The following is a 20,274-nucleotide window of genomic DNA, read 5'->3' as shown; positions in this document are numbered from 1 at the left end:
ATTGTTGTGCATCCATGTCATTAATTGTGGTTTTATTTTCTTCACAGGGATTTGGTGCAGAAAGAAAGATTCGTCAAGCTGGTGTCATTGACTAACCACATCCACAAAGCACATCATTAATCCACGATGATCAAGTTGGGGGGATTCTGGTGAAGGGTTTTGAGTATCTCCCTCTTCATCCCTCCCAAAATCTGGAATACTTATTCTATTGAGCTATTACACCAGTTTTAACACCTTCCTCGTGTTATGTTTAAAAAAATAAATAAATTTAAGAAAACCATTTTAAAATTATGCACAGTTGCAGCCTGAAAAACTTAAGGTGGCGCCTCATAGTATCAATTTTAGGAGCTTTATTTGGTGCATTTAACGCAACTGGTAATTGCAAAATCCACTTCGCCTGTATAAGTGAAACATAGACTGTTACCTTGCTGGCCCTATGAAATTCTGCACTTGATATTTCATGTATGCTCTACCTTCATTTATTTGGGCAAGAAGTTCTGCCTTAGCACTCAGTTGCATTTTTTTCCTTTCCTTCCTGTTCATTATGCTTTAATTCTGAGGACCATATGAGGGTAGATACTATTACCTTTTTAAAAAGTACAAAAATTTGTGTAAGTAAACCATTTTTCTTAAGTTGATGGCCAAATGTTAAAAATGTTATTTTCATATCATTTATAATCTTGTCACAATCCACTTAACGAAGTTTGGTTAGATTTCAATGACAATTATCTTCCAGAGTAGGTTTTTTTTTCTTTCTGGTATGGGGGGTAGATAACTTTACTACAATTAGTATGTATGGTGCAGAATTTCATGCAAATAAGGTGTGCCAGCAGTGCGATAATTTAAACGAAAAGAAAGAATGCACAAACTTGCTGCTGCTTAGACCACTGCAGCTTCTAGGACCCAGTTTCTTTTACTGATTTAAAAACAAAACAGAAAAAAATAATAAAAAAAAGTTGTGCCTGAAATGAATCTTGTTTTTTTTATAAGTAGCCACCTGGTTCCTGTGTCTTGTAAATTACAGGCACTTGATCCTTGGTGTAGCTTCTGTTCGACTTTGTATCACGGGAATGGATTGGTCTGATTTCTTGGCCCTCATCTTCAATTGGCCGCACACAGGGTCCCTGGCCAGTGGACTGAAGGCTTTGTCTAGGATGACATGGTCAGCTCAGGGGATGCGGGGAGGGCGCTGCTATCTTCCCCGTTGTCGTTTGAGGTTTTGATCTCTGGGTAAAGAGGCCGTTTATCTTTGTAAACACGAAACATTTTTGCTTTCTCCAATTTTATGTTAATGGCGAAAGAATGGAAGCGAATAAAGTTTTACTGATTTTTGAGACACTAGCACCTAGTGCTTTCATTTTTGAGACGTCCCGTGTGGGAGGGGCGGGTCTGGGCGCGGCCGGCCACGTGACTGGGTCGGAGGCCACGTGGCCGGGGCGGGGACTCTGCGTCCGGGCGCCGACTGATTGCGTAGCGGGCGGGGCCGGAAGTGCCGCTCCCTGGTGGGGGCTGTTCATGGCGGTTCCGGGGTCTCCAACATTTTTCCCGGTTGTAGTCGATCCGTTCGGAGTGGAGGCAACGGAGCTTGAGGTAAAGGTCTGGCGGGCGTATCTTGGGGATCTAGAGCCGACAGGCGTTTGCTGGCTGCCAAGAATGGAGCGGAATCCGGGAGCCGGAGACAAAGGCCTTGGGCGGGGGGCTTGGTGAAGGGCCGTCGGTGAGAGCTTTGTGGACAGGCGAGGGTGGACAAGGAGCGCGGCGTGCTTGCCGCTCCCCAGAAACGGGAACACTCGGGGGCCAGAGAGGCGAGGGGGCGGCACACGGAGGGATTCCTCTACCTTGGGCTGAGGGCGGAGCCCCAGGACTGTTAAAGAACTGCCGGATGGGAGTTACCGGTGTAAAGCCGGATCGGTGGCCCCCACACCTGCAGTTCCTGCGGTACTTAATCACGTTAAGGACTAAGTGGGTGGTCCCGGGCCTGGGAGCGACCGCCTGCAGACCCCGGGTTTACTGACCATTGATTATGGAAGGCTTTGAAGTACCCTAGGTGTGGCTTGCTCATTAATCCTCCTTGCTGCTGTCCCATAGGTTCTTGCTGGTGTGAAATGACCGAGTACAAACTGGTGGTGGTTGGAGCAGGTGGTGTTGGGAAAAGCGCGCTGACAATCCAGCTAATCCAGAACCACTTTGTGGATGAATATGATCCTACCATAGAGGTGAGGACTGCGGGTGATGACTGACCAGCCTCCCGCTAGGCAGTAAAGAAATGAAGTACTGAGGCATGACAGTAAAGCTTTCCAGAGAAGAATTTGATTTCTTATTAGCTGCTGAAGATTTCCCAAGGCCCGTGCTGTTTTTAAAGGTTCTGTAAATTGTTGCACGTGCAGTGGTTTGCCTCCTATGACAGCTGTTTTAAATGGAAGCACAGGCCCTAGGTATAGACACCACATGCAGGATATGAGATAGAATACTTTGTTTCTGGAAAAGTGAAGTGAAAATGTAAGTTTATTTTGGTGCAGGAATTTTTTAAATTGTATATACAGAAGGACCTCAAAAGTTCATGGAAATGCTTATGGAAAAAAAAAAGGTTTTTTCCCCAAAAATAACATCCTTAAATTCCGTTTTTCCAGGAACTTTTTATGGTAATTTTTTTTAAGGATTTGTTTTGTTGGAAAGTCAGATTAACAGAGTGAAGGAGTGACAGGAAGAAAGATCTTCCATCTGCTGGCACTCCCCAAGTAGCCACACTCCCAGAGCTGATCCTTTCCGAAGCAAGGAGCTCAGAGCTTCTGGGGTCTCCCATGCAGGTGCAGGGTCCCAAGGCTTTGGGCTGTCCTCTACTGCTTTCCCAGGCCACAAGCAGGGAGCTGGATGGGAAATGGAGCAACTGGGAAATGAACTAGTGCACATATGGGATCGCAGGCACACAAGACTAGGACTTAGGCATTAAGCTACAGGGCTGGGTCCTTTTGTAGTCTTATAAAAGAATCCCAAGATTTGAGCTTTTGTTTAGCTCTGTTGGGGCAACTGTGTGTGTTGGAGTAGAAAACATGCAATATTTAGGGCATTATGCTTTGGATTTTTACAGCTCACTTAGTTAACTGATAGTGAGAAAATCAATCTCTCTGAGACACATGTATTAGTTACTGTAAACATTACCTAGCTGTCATGCAGGAATGTGAAAAATCAGTGTTTAAAGTATTTGTGAACGGTGGCATCTTATAGAACTTTGTTTGATTTAGAATTGACCAAAGATTATTTTAAAATCTTAATCCACACACTGACCTCCCTACCACCTGTCTACTGAATGCTTAATTAATGCAAACTGACTACTGTAGCTCGTATTAGAATTTGATTGCTAACACTTGGTAGTATTATTTCAGGCTTAACAGCTTTCATACTTTACTTTCTAAAGCTCTAATATAATTTTAGTTTTATTTATTGAGAATTAATTTACATAAACATAAATCTTATGTGTACAATCTTGTTTTTTAAAACTTGTTTTTAAAATATTTGTTTGTTTCTTTACAAGTATTACAGAGATTTTTTATCTACTGGTTTACCCCTCACATGCCTGTGGCTGGGATTGACCACATCAAATCCGGGAGCTGGGTGATCGGTTTAGATTTTGCACTTGGGTGGTAGGGGCCTCACTGTTTGAGCCAATAACTGCTGCCTCACAGGGTCTAGCTTAGCAGGAAGCAGGAATTAGGAGCTAACACCAGGACTCGGATAAACACAGGCAATGGGACAGAAGCAAGGCTCCTAGCTGGTACCACTCAGGTTATGTTTGTATATACAAAAGCACCACCCAGATAACAATATACAACATTGCCCATTGTCCAAAAGCGTTTTTCCAAATGTCATGACAAGGTTGAAATATAAGCAGAACGATGTCCAATGCACCACTACTTAGGACCCCATCTCATTTTGAGTTTCAGAAGAAATGACCTGAAGTAGGTAGGCTAAAGCCAGGAGCCCAGAGCAGCCACACAGACCTAACTACTTCAGGTCTTACCCAGCCTTGCCTGTTGTGAGCATTTGGAGAGTGAACCAGCAGACGGAAGTTTTGTTTCTTTCTGTCTCTCTGATTTCCAAATAAAGCAAAGTTATTGCCTTAAAGCCACAGTGGAATTTTTTAAGATGTATTTGTTTTATTGGAAAGTCAGATTTACAGAGGGAAGGAGTGTCAGAGAGAAGGATCTTCCATCTGCTGGTTCACTCCCCAGGTAGTCACAATGGCCAGAGCTGAGTTGATCCAAAGCCAGGAGCCAGAAGCTTCTTCCATGACTCCCACACAGGTGCAGGGTCCTAAGATTTGGGCTGTCCTCGATTGCTTTCCCAGGACGCAAATAGGGAGATGAAAGGGAGGTGGAGCAGCTGGAAAACGAACCAGCACCCATATGGAATCTTGGCACATACAAGGCAAGGACTTTAGGCCTAGGCTACCATGCTGGGCCCTGGAAATATTTTTAAGGTGCTCTATGCATATCTATATACCTGAGGAATTAGAGCTTCTAGGAGCCAAAAATATTTCCCAAGGTTGCAATCAGTTATGAGAAAAAAAAAAGATATTATAATGTTCCCTGAAAAAAAATGTTTTACACTTAATTGTAAATGACTCTGTTTCGAAGGGCAGGTTGTAATTGGTGGAGGTATGTTTAGAATTTGAATGTCTATCCCCTCAGTGTCCTAGGGCCACCATGATGTTTCATCTTTTTCAGGAATAGAGTGATTTTCTTTTCTTCAGGCATCTAGAATTTGACCCATTTTTTCTCAAGCAACTTTAAATAAGTAATTTCTGCTTCTGGTAATAGATTTGCAGTTTGGGGGACAAACTAGTTAGAAAATAAACAAATAAAAATCCTTTTTCTCCCTCCCTGCCCACCTGTTTCCCACCTTCCATCCTCCCAGGATTCTTATCGAAAGCAGGTGGTTATAGATGGCGAAACCTGTCTGCTGGACATTCTGGATACAGCTGGCCAAGAGGAGTACAGTGCCATGCGAGACCAATACATGAGGACGGGGGAAGGCTTCCTCTGCGTTTTTGCCATCAACAATAGCAAATCCTTTGCAGATATTAACCTCTACAGGTACCAGGAGCATTATTTCTTCTGAAAGGATGATCTTTTAAGTGTATTGCAAAGCTTTGTGGAGGAAATGAGTACAACACACTAGGGAAGAGAACAGCTTTCTAGAGTCACTTTTGGAGTTATATTGCAAATCTGAGGCTATCACTAAATGTCAATGCTGGAATGTATTCTTATAATAAATGCACTATAATTTTTGATAATGGCTGAAACTTGCCACTGGCAGCAGTTGAGAAATAAAGGTGTTGCACAGGGATTATCAAGAACATACCTCTGAGAGGCATCCTTCAGGAAGTAAGAAAAGGTGATGAGAAGAGGCGGAGAAGGAGCAGGTGAAGGTGAAAGCAAGGCAGAATGTAAAGATGGACTTCCTCCGTGGAACCATCACTTCTAGGCTAAGTCGGACTGTAAGAAGCTTTCAGTACAGAATTCTTATTTTTACAGAATCAGAAGTGGAATTCAGAAGGCAGTATGTTAGATTCTGATCGTTAGTAGTGATGGAGTTAGACTGAAAACCCAGGGCTTTTTTCTTAGCACGGTGTTTTAGGAAGAGTGATAGGATGGTGAAGAATGTGGACCTGCCTGGGTTGAAAAATGTAGCTTGATCATGTATTAGCTGAGTGACTGTGGAGTAGATGCTAAGTCTGGGTTTCCTGCTCTGTGATGTGGAGATAATGGTACCTACCTCACAGAGTTGTTGGGAAGTTTAGGCTAGTTAAGAAGTGCATCACTCGGTATATAGCCTGGTATATAGTACATGCTCCCCACAAGTTTTGTGTTCCTTGAGTCATATTTAGCCTGCTCTCTATGTATGTCTGGTCTCAGGGACTAACCGGTCCAAAACTGAGTTCAGTGTTTTTTCCTAAACCTGCTCAATTTCCCACTTTCTCTTTCTGAAAATAATAGTGGCAGAGTCCTCCATAGCCACTAGTTCCACTGAACAGCTAGAGTCTTTTGTTCTTGTGATCATTATCCAAACAATAGTATTTACACTGTTGTGGGAATAAAAATTAGAATTAATCGAAGGGTGATTTACAGTATATGGGAGGATATGCAGAGGTTACATGCTAATCTCTACCCCACTGTACATGAGAGACTTCAGCAGCCGTGGGCTGAAAGCCTCAGGAGAAGACGGGGTCTGGGAATCTCCTACCTTGGGCGGAGGAATGGCTACTCAGTGTTTGGCAGACATCTTATCAATGTCTGCTGAATTCCTAGAAGTCATTTTTCTTCTTTACAAGTGAACTTAACTTGTTTGCCTATATATTTGTGCCTTACCCCCAACAGAGAGTATTGAAAGCATCTTGTAAAATCACATGTAGTATAGCATGGCCTGAGAAGTGAAACAAAAAGAGACAGAAAATTAAAAAATGTTTGATGTGATCTTATCCTATAACTTCATGGGTCTACAAGGAACTTCTAGGTGTTGACTACAGATTTGACAGTTGTTGTGAAAAGGAAAGTAGCCAACTGAAAGATCAGCATAGTATCCGGATGCTGAAAACAAACCATTTGTTTAGAAGCAAAATTGATCCTGACACCAGAAGGCAGAGACGAGACCCCAGACACAGAGTGTCGCTGGATGTGGAGAGCAGTAGTCACCTCACAGTGATATGGCCCAGGTAGTTAAGCTGTCTCACATCATCCCTTTCTCACAGTAGAGCAGAGTTCTGTAGCTAGCCAAGTGAGTGCAGTTCAGGTCTGTGATTTTGTGTATAATCTGAGGGTAGCATCTGAAGCAGTACTGTGCACTGTGGTAGCTTACCAGCTGTCACAAGTCACAGAGGGCATGCTATCAGTTGGAAGGGCCAGAGCCTCAGCTTCTCTTACTCAGAGCAGTTCTGTTGCTTCCTATCTTACATTTCAGACTTCTGCCTGTAGTTTTATTTGAAGAAAAACTGGATAGATTATTTTGTGTTAAATGCTGTCGTATTTGGTGCAGGCATTTGGCGCAGTAACTTAACCCACATCCCAGATCCAAGTGCATGTTTCTGGCCCCAGCCAGTCCACTCCCAACCCAGCTTCCTCCACGTGAGCGTTGTGGAAAGCAATGGATGACCACTCCAAGTACTTGTGACCCTGTCCCTCACGGTGGAAACCTGGATGTTGTTGTTGACTCCTGGTTTTGACCTGGTCCACCACTGGCTCTTGCAGGCATTGGGAAAGTGAGCCATAAAGTGCTTGATCTCTCTTCCTTTCAAATAAAAACATGCAAATAAACTTTAAGCAATTTTTTAGAAAGTTTTAAATGCCATCACTCCTAAGGGAATTTGAAAAAGTTAATTAGAGGCAGTGACCTTACTCCTTTATTTTTTTTTAAATTAAGATTTATTTATTATTATTGGAAAGGCAGATCCACAGAGAGGAGAAGAGAGAAAAATCTTCCATCTGCTGATTCACTCCCCAAGTGACCACAACGGCTGGAGCTGAGTTGATCCAGAGCCAGGAGCCACTTCTGCGTCTCCCACACCGACACAGGGTCTCAAAGCCGTGGGCCAACCTCTGCTGCTTTCCCAGGCCACAAACGGAGAGCTGGATGAGAAATAGGACAGTGGGGACACAAGCCAGCGCCCAAGGAGAGGGCTTTAACTACTAGGCTACTGTACCAGGCCCTGAGCTTTACTTCTTACACTTCAGACCATCATTAGGATACGATTCTAATTACCAGTAAAATTCAGAGAACCTAAGAATAAATGTTGGGGTAGAGTAGCTATCAATGTTTTCTCTCTCTCTCTCTCTCTCTTTTTTTAAGACTTATTTTTAGGGCCCGGCGCAGTGGTTAAGGTCCTCGCCTTGCACGCCCGGGATCCCATATGGGCGCCGGTTCTATCCCGGATATTCTACTTCCCATCCAGCTCCCTGCCTGTGGCCCGGGAAGGCAGTCGAGGACGGCCCAAAGCTGTGGGACCCTGCACCCATTTGGGAGACCCGGAAGAGGCTCCTGGCTTATGGCTTCGGATCGGCCGTTGCGTTCACTTGGGGGGTGAATCATCGGACGGAAGATCTTCCTCTCTGTCTCTCCTCTCTGTATATCCGCCTTTCCAATGAAAAAATAATAAAAATAAATCTTTTAAAAAAAAAAGACTTATTTTTATTTGAAAGGCAGAATTAGAGAGAAAGATCTTCCATCTGCTGGTTTATTCCCCAGATGGCTGCAACAACCAGAGCTTAACCAATCCAGAACAAGTAGCTGTTTTTGGGTCTCTCATGTTGGTAAAAGGTACCCAAACATTTGGGCCATCTTTTGCTGCCTTCCCAGGCACATTAGGAAGGAACTGAATTGAAAGTGGAGCTGCTGAGACTTAAACCAGTGCTCATATGGGATGCTGGCTATACAAGTGGAGGATTAGCCCCCTAACCATCAACTTCTACCCGGAGGCAGGCTGGCACTTATGACTTCCCTGTGCCTGCCACATCAAGTCTAAACCAGTCTTCTCTACTGTGGGTTTTCTGTGAGGCAGGGGGGTAGAATAAAACGATTCTAGAAGCTAATAGGGATGTGTAAAATTTGCCAGTCTTTATTCCTTCCTGAAAAATTATGTTTCTTTCTATTCTGATTACGTATTACCTGTTTCAGGGAACAGATTAAGCGAGTGAAAGATTCAGATGACGTACCTATGGTGCTGGTAGGAAACAAGTGTGACTTGCCAACAAGGACGGTGGACACAAAACAAGCCCATGAACTGGCCAAGAGTTACGGGATTCCATTCATTGAAACCTCAGCCAAGACCAGACAGGTATGGTAAGGTTTTTCAGCATTTGTACAAGTTTTATTTTAGGCAGAAGAAAATTGATAGGTTCTGGCACGTGTTATCTATGTGTTTTGTCATTGTAGCTTTTAGTAGTGTTTTGTGTTTTTTTGTTGTTGTTGTTTGTTTGTTTTACTCCTCAAACCCAAAGTGTACTTAGTAATCTAGTGTGGCATTTTACTCCTGCATCAATAATGAAGACACTTGTTTAAAATATAAACACTAGTCCATTTTTTATCACCACTGCTCTTGTAATTCTGTCTTGCATGTTCCACATTATCCTTTTTCCTTTACAAGAATGTTTTTCTACAGATGTCATTTATATATCAACTGGTTAATGTGATTCAAAAGACTTGCTGCACTTGTGATCTTCTTAAAACACCCTATTTTATCAGATTGGAACTTTTAAGTTCACATAAAGAATATGAGATGAGAGGAAGCTTGCAACTTGAATTAATTCTTCAGTGTTCTTTTTCTTTTTTTCTTTTATAGGGTGTTGAAGATGCCTTTTACACACTGGTAAGAGAAATACGCCAGTACCGAATGAAAAAGCTCAACAGCAGTGATGATGGAACTCAAGGTTGTATGGGGCTGCCCTGCGTGGTGATGTAACAAGGTGAGTGTGAGCCTGTGGCCTCTTGACATAACTACAGATTACCACTCAGCAAAGGCAGGCTTATATTGTTTTCCTCTTTTGCCTTTTCACCTGAGTTTCTGCATACCTTTAGCTATAAAATATTTCCCAAGGATACCATTCCTGAGATTACTGAGGACTTGAAATTTTTTGTTTTGTTTTGTTTTTCAACTAAATATTTTATTTATTAGTTGAGATAACAGCTTAAGTTTATATTTCAGTCAAATACCTAATGTTCCACTAAATTAAAAGAATAAATAAAAAAACAAGACCAGGGTTGTTCAGGAAAATAGGTAAGAACTATAAACAATAATTAGATAAGAAGATGTTCTATTTACTCATATAAAATAAGTTTTACAATGGTCCCCAAAACGTTAAAACGAGTAGTATGTAGTTCCAATCCATTTGTTTGACAGATATTTAAAACAAAGTTTGACAAAGCATTTCTGCAGTGTTTTGTTTTAGAATGTATCTGGCTTATAAACTTCTTCAGACATCTTACAAAACATCTCTTATTTATATGTGTGTGTATGTTATTATAAATTAGAAAGCATGTTTTATGAATATATGCAAGCCATATTCCTCACACCAGGAGCTTGAGGGATTATCACATCCAAGTAATAATGACATGGTATGTGTTCTGTTCTAATAGCTATTACAAAGTTCGATCATCAGAAAGAGCCACTTTCAAGGTAGGACAAATTTGCATATGAACAGTCACTGGTATTGATTCCTTACATTCACTGCCACTTACACAAATCCTACCCTCCTTTCAGCTGCACTGATCCCCTGGTCCTGACTTTCCTGGAGGAGAAGTATTCCCGTCGCTGTCTTCATTCTCACAGACAAGCTCCTGCTACTTGTCCAGCTCGGAGTAGATCAGCACAATAGTCTCCATCTGAGAAGTTCTCAGCCTGACTACCTCCTCACTTGGTTGTCTGACCAGAGAAATGCAAATGCACCTGTTGTTAATCCGCAGTGGTTTCTCCCCCAGTCCACACAAACACACCTCTGCCACCCAAGGTTTTTCATCTAAAAAGCAATTTATGCTCTGAAGCAGAACCAAACTGTAGACATGAAATTCTGTTGGAAACAGTGTTGAGCTCTGAAGTAGCAACTGCTGGTGATTTTTCTTTTCACTGTTAAACTTGGAACTATGTTATTAGAGAAATGTCATAAATTACTGTTTGCCCAGAATATAGTTAATGTTGCTGTTTGGTTTATCGGCTATATACTATTAACTGGCATCTGCTCTGTATTCATAAATAACAAAAGTGAATACTAACTTTTGAGTCTAGCCCAATCTTCTGAACTTTCATGAAATTAAATCCAACTTTCATGTCAAAGTGCCTTTTTTCCTAAAAGTCATTTTTAGAATTCCTTTACAGTGTTTTCAGTGGAATAGATGGCTCAAAACACATAATTATACATGAAAATTAATGTCTAAGATATGTCTGTGAACTATCTACTTATGAAAGATAACCATATGATAGCAGATGCCACTTCTGACGCCATTTTCCAGGGCACTGTTTTTGGGTTCCCTCATCTCCAAGATGAACCTGGAAACAGTTACAAATAATTTTACTTATTTTTTACCTAATTGCTACTTTTTTGTAGGTTACTGCCTACAAAATGTGATTTTGTTTCTTCTAGTTTACTGATAACCTAATGTTCAATGAACTTCCATTTGTATTCAAATTTGGGTCATGCCAGAAAGTCTTGTATTCATAGATGTTCAAATATTGTAAAAGTGTGATATGGAAGTAGCTGTGATGAATGATTTTTAAACCTCAAATATAGTATTTGAATGATGCATATAATTTTTCTCAGTTATCTTCTTAACTCTCCCTCAGCCTCCTTTCTCCCCTGCAACAGGAAGTTGAATATTTCAGTTGAGTAAAGCATGGTGCTGTTGACCAAGGTCAGTTTCAAAACTTGAATGAATGAGCCATTTAAGCATCACAAAGAGAAATCCTTCCACATCTGCTCATTGTACCAGTAACTCCTGCTAAGTAGCTTTGCCAGATTCCTGACGTTATCTTGTAAGGAAACAGAAAATAAGTTAGCCTGAGTCCTTTGCTATGCCTAGAGAAACGTGGTAGTCCAAGGTTGATCAGTTTAGAAGTCTTTATAAATAAAGTTGTTTAGACCCAATTTTAGCCACATGGAAATTCTAGTCCAATGTATTTCCTCATCTTGTTAAGACTTAGAAAATGCCTCCAGTGGGTTTTTAAAAAATTTTTTCTTTACTCATGATGTTGTTTGACATTAAAATAGGATTGATGATTTTATCTGCTGATCATGAAAGCTGGTAAGATTATTCAGAATAAGAGGTAGCTTTGGATTGAAAGTGCTGTTTGAAAAGCAATGAAAAATACATAAATCGTTATAAGAATCCCGAGGCATGGCATTTCGCTTAGCAGACAAGATGCTGGTAATTTTAGTGAAAAACAGACTTGGATAACTTTTGATAAAAGACTAATTCCAAAATGGTCACTTTGTGCAACTGCTTCTCCTGTTCTTTCAGAGCATTGCTCTGTGATTTTCCTGACCAGAGAAAGGCTGAGTGTGTAACTGCTGGGTGACTCCTTCTGAAAAAAAATCTCAAATTTAATGTCAAATTACTGACAAAGATGGTTACTCATTCAGGCCCTTGTATGTATGTACCTTTTACAGCTTTCTCAACTATGTAAGCACAGAAGTATCAAAAAGGAGCCAAGATTCAGAGACCTGAAAATGTTCTTCCAGTAGCTTCCTAAGAAGTTATACCTAAGTGTGAATTTTGGCACAATAGAGTGGCAGAGTTAAAAGCTGAATAATTAGTTTGAAATAAAATGTGGTCCTTAGATGATGTTTGTGGTTGCTGAAAAGAATTCTAATTTACCTCAAAAATCTCACTCACTTCCCCCAAGTTAAGTGCCTCGCCAGCTACCCTAAATTACATATTCCTTTATGGTGGTTTTTTGTCTTTTTCTTAAAGGTTACACCTTTAGAAGTGTGAAAAGAGGATATTCTATCTGAAGGCTGCCATGCCTGATCTGTAAATGAATCCGTTAAATGCTGTCTTTGCTCCAGCGGCTTACTATAGAGTTTTACTTGGTAACACAAAAGCATACTTACTACAATTTTCACTTTAGGGTTATAACAAATGAAAGTAATCAGTTTTATTTTAGTGGATGCCACATTTAGTATTTCATCATTCTTTAAACTGCTGTGAATTTTTTTTGTCATGACTTGAAAGCCAAGATAGACCAAAACTTTTGAGAGAGATTAATTTTTCCCATTCCAGAATTTGTGAACATTAGCAGTTTGCTTCATATTTACAGTCATGAACTCTTAAGCTGGCAGCTACATCCAAGAATCAAAACATGGTGCATCTGCTTCTTATAATTCATCTCTGCTACTAAGTTATAAGAAGCAGTAATAATTAATTAGGGAAAACAGAAAAGGGGACTATAATGGTTGTACATTATTTTTCATCTTTGCTATTTCTTTAAACAGTTTAATGTGCCACACAAATTTTTTAAGGTATTTGTTTTCTATAAGAATTGTTAAAATGTTCTGATTATCAGAGTAGCTATAGCTGTATTTCAAAATGTAATTGATTTGAAAAGCTCAAGTACTGACCTAAAGCGCATGTGTGAACCCTACTCTGAAGAGAAGGGATGGATGTCAGTGGAAGTTGAATGGAATTTGTATTTCTTTGTCATTTGTCATCGTAAATGGGTAAAAGCATCAATTGTGCAATTCTGCTGTTTAAAATTGTTGGCCTCCGTGGCCCTAAATGAAAGGGTTATTTTAGGCTGGTTATTTTATTGTAAATTAAGCCATCCTAATTTTCTTAAATTTGATTGAATGTTTTTCTTGTTAAATAGTGCTTAAAAAATAAAAACTGGAAGTTCTTTGCTTAGTCCTAATTTTTCCCTATTGAATACCTTCACAGAAGCTTTGAATACAGTATTTGTGTGGTGTGGGAAGGTCTTCGTTTTATTTTGGTGTGATAGTCCCCCTCTTTAGAACAATTTGAAATTTGTGGTTTCAGTTAACCTGTGGTCTACAAATATTAAATGGAAAATTCCAGAAATAAACAGTTCATACGTTTTAAATTCCCCAGTGTTCTGAATATTATGATAATTCTCACAGCTTCTTGCTCATCCTGTTGTCCTGTATCCACGTTGCATATCCCACCTGCCTGTTAATCACATAACAATCTTCAGTTGTCAGATTGCCCAAGTGTCAGAGTTTGACAGTGCTTGTAGTCAAGGGCCTCATTTTATTTAATAATGACTTCGAAGCACAGGAATAGTGATTGTTGTAATTGTTCTACTTACGTGTATGAATAAGAAAAATGTATATGTGTGTATACAAATACATATATATAGTTCAGTGATATCTGCAGTTTTGCATATCCACTGGGAGTGTTCCAGCATATACTCCTGAAATAAGTAGGGACTACTGTATGACAAGGTCACCTTTCAACTATAACCTTGGGATGATTTGTGGAAACGTGTCAAATTCTCATATATTGATAAAAAGCACCCAAAACTACCATTGGAAATCCTTTGTCCTGTTTTGGTATTGCTGCACAATCTAGCAATCTTTGTGTTCTTAGAAGAACATCGACCTCAAAGCCAGAGAACCTAGGTTCCAATTAGTTTCACATGTCTTCATTTGTAAAATGGAGTCATTGAGTTAGATTAAATCAGATTTCTCAGCCCTAATTCAATAGATGGGTTTAGAAAAGAATTGTTTGAGTGCTCTGTCTAGTAGCTAAAGTCCCTCTCAGGATCCCATATGGGCACCAGTTCTAATCCTGGTGGCCCTGCTTCCCATCCAGCTCCCTGCTTATGGCCTGGGAAAGCAGTCGAGGACGGCCCAAAGCTTTGGGAACCTGCACCCGCGTGGGAGACCTAGAAGAGGCTCCTGGCTTCGGATCGGCATAGTATCGACCCGTTGCGGCTCACTTGGGGAGTGAATCATCAGATGGAAGATCTTCCTCTCTGTCTCTCCTCTCTGTACATCCGCCTTTCCAATAACAAAATAATAAAAATAAATCTTTTAAATAAATAAATAAATAAATAAAATTAACTTTCTGTCCTACAAAAATATGGAGGAATGTTAATATTTTAGATTACAAATGATGGAAAAATACCCAAAGAAGCGTTATTAGGATTGAGGGGGACCTCCTATGTGTCTGTGCTATTAAGGTTTCATTTCTCATAATAAGTAATATTCAAGGTCATTAAAAGGCCAACAATTTCATGAGGTGTCTGATATCCATAAACACATGAAAAGGGGCCAAGAGACCTTGCTGGTGCACACTTTGCATAACTACTAGGAATGCGTTGTAATGTTTTTAAAGTAACTGGACAGCAAAATGTGGTCCTACTTTAATTCAAGATCATTAGAATAGCAGGAGCACAAAGTGGAGATAACAAATGCCCTTTCCAGTGTCAGAAGGAACATAAAAATGTCCAGGTTCTTGACTGGAATGTGACCTAGTGAATTGATTATTTTTATTTGGTGAGTTGATATCCCACCACGTGGTCTACTTCACACGTAAACCAAGACAGTTTCTGAACTACTGGTGTGCATGGAGAACAGTGTTAGTTTTCAACCTAAAACAGCAAACTTAACTCCCTTGTTAGCTGGTAGATTCAAAATGTCATTACCTTCAGTGTTAGGAGTTAAGGTGTTGGTAAATGTTCCTAAAGATAGAGGCACTGCATGCCCAATGAGAGAGGGTGTACATGCACTGAGAAGTTGTCCACGAGAGCCTTAAATCCAGGTGCCCGAAATCCTATCCAGGTTAGGGAAAGCGGTCTTGCAGAATGGCTCTGTGGGAGTTAGGCAGTTGGCACTATCACCACTTTCTTTTAGGAACTTAAGATGTGTAAATTGTTTGTATTTATGTCTGAAGAAAATGTTTTAAAATAACTTAGTATCACACTTAGCCCTGAGATTCAAACTCCCTGATGTTGTTTTTTGTTTGTTTGTTTTTACCAGTGATACACAGTTTAAAGGCATCTTGAAAGTTAAATCGAGCGAGATCTTCTAAGTTTATGTGAATTTGAGCAGCTTGACATTCAACATAAAGTGAGCAGCTTGACATTCAACATAAAGTCCAAAATGAAACTCTAGAGTGGCTTGGGAAGTGAAAATCTTAAGGCCTGTGTTCCTTTTGGAGAACCATATTTGAATTCCCTGTGAGGCACAGTCACAAGCCCTTCTCTTAGGAACATCGTCCTGGGCTTTCTTTCCCAATTCATTAGGCAGGTTGCTGTCGAGCACCCATTACCTGCATAGGCCCTGTGCTGCTCTGGACATAGAACAGGTAGGCGCTAATTCCTTAGCAACATTTTGCACTCTGTAGGGAGAACTCTAACCATTTCTTTATTTACTTCAGTGGCTGTTGCCAATGTGAAGCACCTAACCTCAGTGTTCCAACTGCTGGCCTCAGGACACTGTCCGTGGTCACCTCCGTCCCTAATTTTCATAAAAACACTCAAGACCATTCAAGATGCACTACGTACTCTGATGTTGCATGTCAACATGGGTTTGCCTTTTAAGTCAAAGCATTCAAGATATGCGCATACTTGTACATTGCTTCAAATTTGCAAACTGCTCTTACATAGTTCACCTGATTTAATCTTCATGTAATTGTGTAAAGCAGATATGATCTCCATTTCACTGATGAGAAACCTAAAATCCCTAAAAATTGATTTAACCAAGACTTGAACTAAGGTCTCCTGATTTTTTTTTTTTTTTGACTCACTGTCTCTCTGTCTTCTCCCTCCATCTCTCTAATTCTGCCTTTCAAAGACATAACAATAAATGAATGAAGAGTGGCTGGCATGGTGGTATAACAAGCTAATCTTCTGACTGTGGTGCTGGCATCCATGTAGGGAATGGTTTGAGTCCTTGATGCTCCATTTCTGATTTATGGTCTGGGAAAGGAGTAAAAGATGGTCCAAACTATGTTCAAGCACCTGCTGGTGCCCATGAGAGTCAGAAAGGGTATGGGACGAGATGGACTAGGCCGCAACACTGGCTGGGTCACATGAGAGCCAGGTCTGGGGGTGAGCCAGGCTGAGATAGGCTGAAGCACCCACTGGTAAAAGCCAGAATGGGCACAGGCCAATCTGGCTAGACCACAGTACCTGCTGGTGAGTGCAAGGACTGGGAGCCAGCTATGTCAAGCTAGGCAACAGCACCTGCTGGCACACATGAGATCAAGAGCGGGGAGCTGGCTCGGTAGGCGGACTCCCCTGTTAGACTGCAGCTTCTGGGTATCTTTCCCTCTTTCGAGAGGCACTCCACCTCCTGGCTTTCTCTCCAGAGGTGCTTCCCTTCCCTTTCCCTTCCCTGCTCACCTGGTCCCTTCGCAAACAAACTTTTCTGTCAGAAAAAAAAAAAAAAAAAAAAAAAAAAAAAAGGACTGCAGCCTTTGCTAGTAAGCATGAAAGTGGGCCTGGGGACAGGCCGGGCTGGGCTGCAGCACCCACAAGCATAAGTGTGGGCTGGGTCTGGAGGCAAGCTGGACTTGAGCCAGTCTACAGCATGAACAAGAGCCAAGATGGGATGCAGGTAAGGCTGTGTTGGACCACACACACCAGTTCACATGAAGGCTGGTGCTAGGAGTTGGTCAGGCTGAGTTAGGCAAGAGCTGGAACTGGGGGTGGGCCGTATGCTACCAAGCTGTAGCACCTGCTGGTGAATGCTAAGACTGGAGAAGGGCTGTCTCAAAGTGGCCCGCAGCACCTGCTAGCACATGCAAGAACAGGCTGGGAATAAGACTAGTAGAGGAACCTCAGAGTCTCCTCTGCTGTGAACATGAGAACTGGGATTGGTGCTGGCCAGGCTGGACTAGGCTGCTGCATCCACTAGCATGAGAGAGCCAGGATGGGTGTGGGTCAGCTGAGTCAGGCTGTAGCACCCACTAGCAAGTGTCAGGACTGATTGCTAGTCATGTCAGACTGGACTGTGACACTCCTTGGCAGGCACAAGATCCAGGGCTGAGAATATTCCTGATAGAGGAACTGTGCAGGGCTGAGGGTTGGCCAGGCTGATCAAGGCCACGGCACCTGTTGGCATACATTGTGGGCTGCGTCTGGAGGAGGATTGGGCTTTCCCAGGCCTCAAGCAGGGAGCTCGATGGGAAGTGGAGCTGCCGGGATTAGAACCGACACCCATATGGGATCCCGGCACGATAACTGCTATGCTATCCCGCCGGGTCCTATACTAATAATATTGTTGTGCTGCTCTTAAAAACTCCTTGGTGGTTCCTCAGTTCTGTAACGATCAAATTCAAAACATTTAGCATGATCTAGCTTCTCCTTCTGTTCCCTGCCTCTGACACTGTACCTTCTTAAAAGTTACCCTTCAGTCAATGTTGAACTGGTAGCATCCTGAGGAAGGGCTGGGAGCCTGAAACAAATGGATGTAAACCATTTTAATTTGAGATGGGGGAGCGGGACACCAGTGGGCTTGAGGGCATGAAGTAGGTAAGGTTTTCTCTGTAAGTGCTCCATGCTCTATGAGAAGTGTGTTCCAGAAGTTGCCAAGGCAGTGGCCCGAGCGCACGTGTAGGAGCAGCGCAGTCGCCCAGACCCGTCCCAGCCCCTCCGGAGGCTCAGGCAGCGCTGGACACTGCGGGCTCTGCCAGCCGCTCAGCCCCGAGGAGGGCAGCTGGGGGGGGGGGTGGGGATCGAGCGGCCTGAGCAAGGGGCGGTGGCCTCAACAGGCGGGGAAGATGAAAGGGAGCCGGATCGACCTGGGAGCTATGACCACACACAATATTAAACAGTTGAAGAGATTGAACCAAGTCATCTTTCCAGTCAGTTACAATAAGTTCTACAAGGATGTGCTGGAGGTTGGAGAGCTGGCGAAACTTGTCTATGTCAGACATTGCTGTCGGTGCAGTGTGCTGCCGCGTGGCTCATTCACAGAAACAGAAGACGCCGTACATAATGACACTAGGATGTCTGGCACCTTACCGAAGGCTAGGAATAGGGACGAAAACGTTAAATCATGTCTCAAACATCTGTGAGAAAGATGGCACTTCTGACAACATTTGCACGTTCAGATCAGCAATGAGTCGGCAATTGATTTCTACAGGAAGTTTGGCTTTGAGATTATTGAGACAAAGAACTACTGTAAGAGGATAGAGTCAGCTGATGCTCACATACTACAGAAAAACCTCAAAGTCCCTTCTGGTCAGAATGCTGATGTGCAAAAGATGGACAACTGAGCAAATGACAAATATACTTTCTTGCACTTGCTTGTCACCAAATAAAAGAGAGACCCATTGATTCCTCCTAACCCCTTCTTTTAGTTTTCTTCCTTCCTTTTTCTTGTTTTACTTTTTCTCTCTCATAAAAGTTGTTCTTTCAATGACTTAAAAAAAAATCATGTTTGGATTGTAACAAAAAAAAAAAAAAAGAAAAAGAGGAAGAGGAAGAAGAAGGAGGAGGAGGAGAAGAAGAAGTTCCCAAGGCATTTGTGGGACCAGGGTGGATCATTTCCTGAAAGTATGTCATTATACCGCTCTTAGGAAAGTCCTTCAATCCGACAGAGATTTCTCTGAGCTTACTTCTATGCTACAAAATGGTTCTCTCTCTCCTTTTTTTTTTTTTTTAAGATTTATTCATTTTTACTGGAAAGGCAGACTTATACAGAAAAGGAAATAGAAAGAGAAAGATCTTTCATCCACTGGTCTACTCCCTATAAGGCTGCAATGACCAGAGATGAGCCAATCCAAAGCCAGGAGCTTCTTGTGGGTCTCCCATGTGGGTACAGGATCCTACCATCCTCTATTGCTTTCCCAGACCACAAGCAGGGCTGGACAGGAAGTGGAGCAGCTGGGATACAAACCAGTGTCCGTGTAGTATTCTGGTACCATAAGGTAGAGGGTTAGCCAGTGAGCTACCTGCTGGCCCTAAACAGTTGAGAAGACAGCTTCTCCTGCCCTCAATTACAGAATTCATGGAAAGCCATCTCATCGTTACGTATCATGTTGTTTGCTTTGTTCTCATAGCAAATCATCTTATTGAGCTGGGAGGGGTTTTGACCAAGCGGTTAGAGATGCCACACGGGATGCCCACATCCCATGTCAGAGTGCCCGTGCTGGAGTCCCAGCTCCGTTGCTGCTGCTTCCTCTTCTTCGTTTTCTTCTTTAAAGATTTACTTGTTTTTGTTTGAGAAGCAGATTTTACAGAGAGAGGAGAGAGAGAGAAAGAGGGAGATTCCCCTCATCTGCCAGTCCACTCCTCCAAGTGGCTGCAATGGCCAGAGCTGAGCTGATCCGCAGCCAGGAACCAGGAGCTTCTTCTGGGTCTCCCACATGTGTGCAGGGTCCCAAAGATTTAAGTTGTCCTCTGCAGCTTTCTCATGCCACAAGCAGGGAGCTGGATCAGAAGTGAAGCAGCCAGAGCATGAACTGGTGCCCATATAGGATGCCAATGCTAGCAAGCAGAGGATTAGCAGCCAGGCCACCACACTTGTCCCCCAGCTCTTCTTCTGATTCCAGCTTTCTGTTAATATGCATCTTGAGAGGCCGCAGAAGTTGCTCAAGTATGCAGGTCCCTGCCACCCACATGGGAGACTTGGATCACGTGACAGTTGCTGACTTTCAGCCAGGGGCCCAGTCCTGTCCGCTGGAGGTATTTGGAGAGTAACCCAGTGGATGGTATCATGATCATGATCTCTCTCTCTTTTACTTTCTCTAAAATTTAAAATATATTAATTAATTAATTAATTAATATTTTAAAATATTTATTAGGGCAAACATGGTGACACAGTG

General features: G+C 42.1%; 2 protein-coding genes and 1 pseudogene across 9 annotated transcripts in view; all 3 read left to right on the top strand.

Annotated features, from left to right (window-relative positions):
- CSDE1 (cold shock domain containing E1) overlaps nucleotides 1-1,341 on the top strand; it is a 35,804-nt gene extending 34,463 nt beyond the window's left edge. For all 6 annotated transcript variants that reach the window (XM_040998865.1, XM_040998862.1, XM_040998861.1 and 3 more), the window contains one exon: nucleotides 48-1,341. In XM_040998865.1, the coding sequence (XP_040854799.1) occupies nucleotides 48-95 (48 nt within the window). In that variant the 3' untranslated portion in view covers nucleotides 96-1,341. The remainder of the gene's footprint in view (nucleotides 1-47) is intronic.
- A 117-nt stretch (nucleotides 1,342-1,458) lies between these two features.
- NRAS (NRAS proto-oncogene, GTPase) lies at nucleotides 1,459-12,051 on the top strand. Of its 3 annotated transcripts, none has more exons than XM_040998867.1 (7): nucleotides 1,459-1,590; nucleotides 2,089-2,216; nucleotides 4,915-5,093; nucleotides 8,668-8,827; nucleotides 9,332-9,455; nucleotides 10,126-10,165; nucleotides 10,250-12,051. In XM_040998867.1, exons 2-5 carry the CDS (start codon nucleotides 2,106-2,108, stop codon nucleotides 9,449-9,451), a joined length of 570 nt encoding a protein of 189 aa, XP_040854801.1. In that variant the 5' UTR covers nucleotides 1,459-1,590; nucleotides 2,089-2,105; the 3' UTR covers nucleotides 9,452-9,455; nucleotides 10,126-10,165; nucleotides 10,250-12,051. The 3 variants fall into 3 exon arrangements, with proteins under 3 accessions (XP_040854801.1, XP_040854802.1, XP_040854803.1); XM_040998868.1 differs by having other exon boundaries at nucleotides 9,332-9,459; XM_040998869.1 differs by lacking the exon at nucleotides 10,126-10,165.
- A 6,174-nt stretch (nucleotides 12,052-18,225) lies between these two features.
- Nucleotides 18,226-18,793, top strand: LOC121168735 (annotated as a pseudogene).
- The last annotated feature ends 1,481 nt before the right edge of the window (nucleotides 18,794-20,274 follow it).

This window comes from Ochotona curzoniae, unplaced genomic scaffold (assembly GCF_017591425.1).
Source record: "Ochotona curzoniae isolate NIBS_2020 unplaced genomic scaffold, NIBS_Ocur_1.0 scaffold_1037, whole genome shotgun sequence".
Lineage (NCBI taxonomy): Eukaryota > Metazoa > Chordata > Mammalia > Lagomorpha > Ochotonidae > Ochotona > Ochotona curzoniae.
The sequence above is the reverse complement of the archived record's forward strand: the minus strand, read 5'-3'. Positions and strand labels throughout refer to the sequence as shown.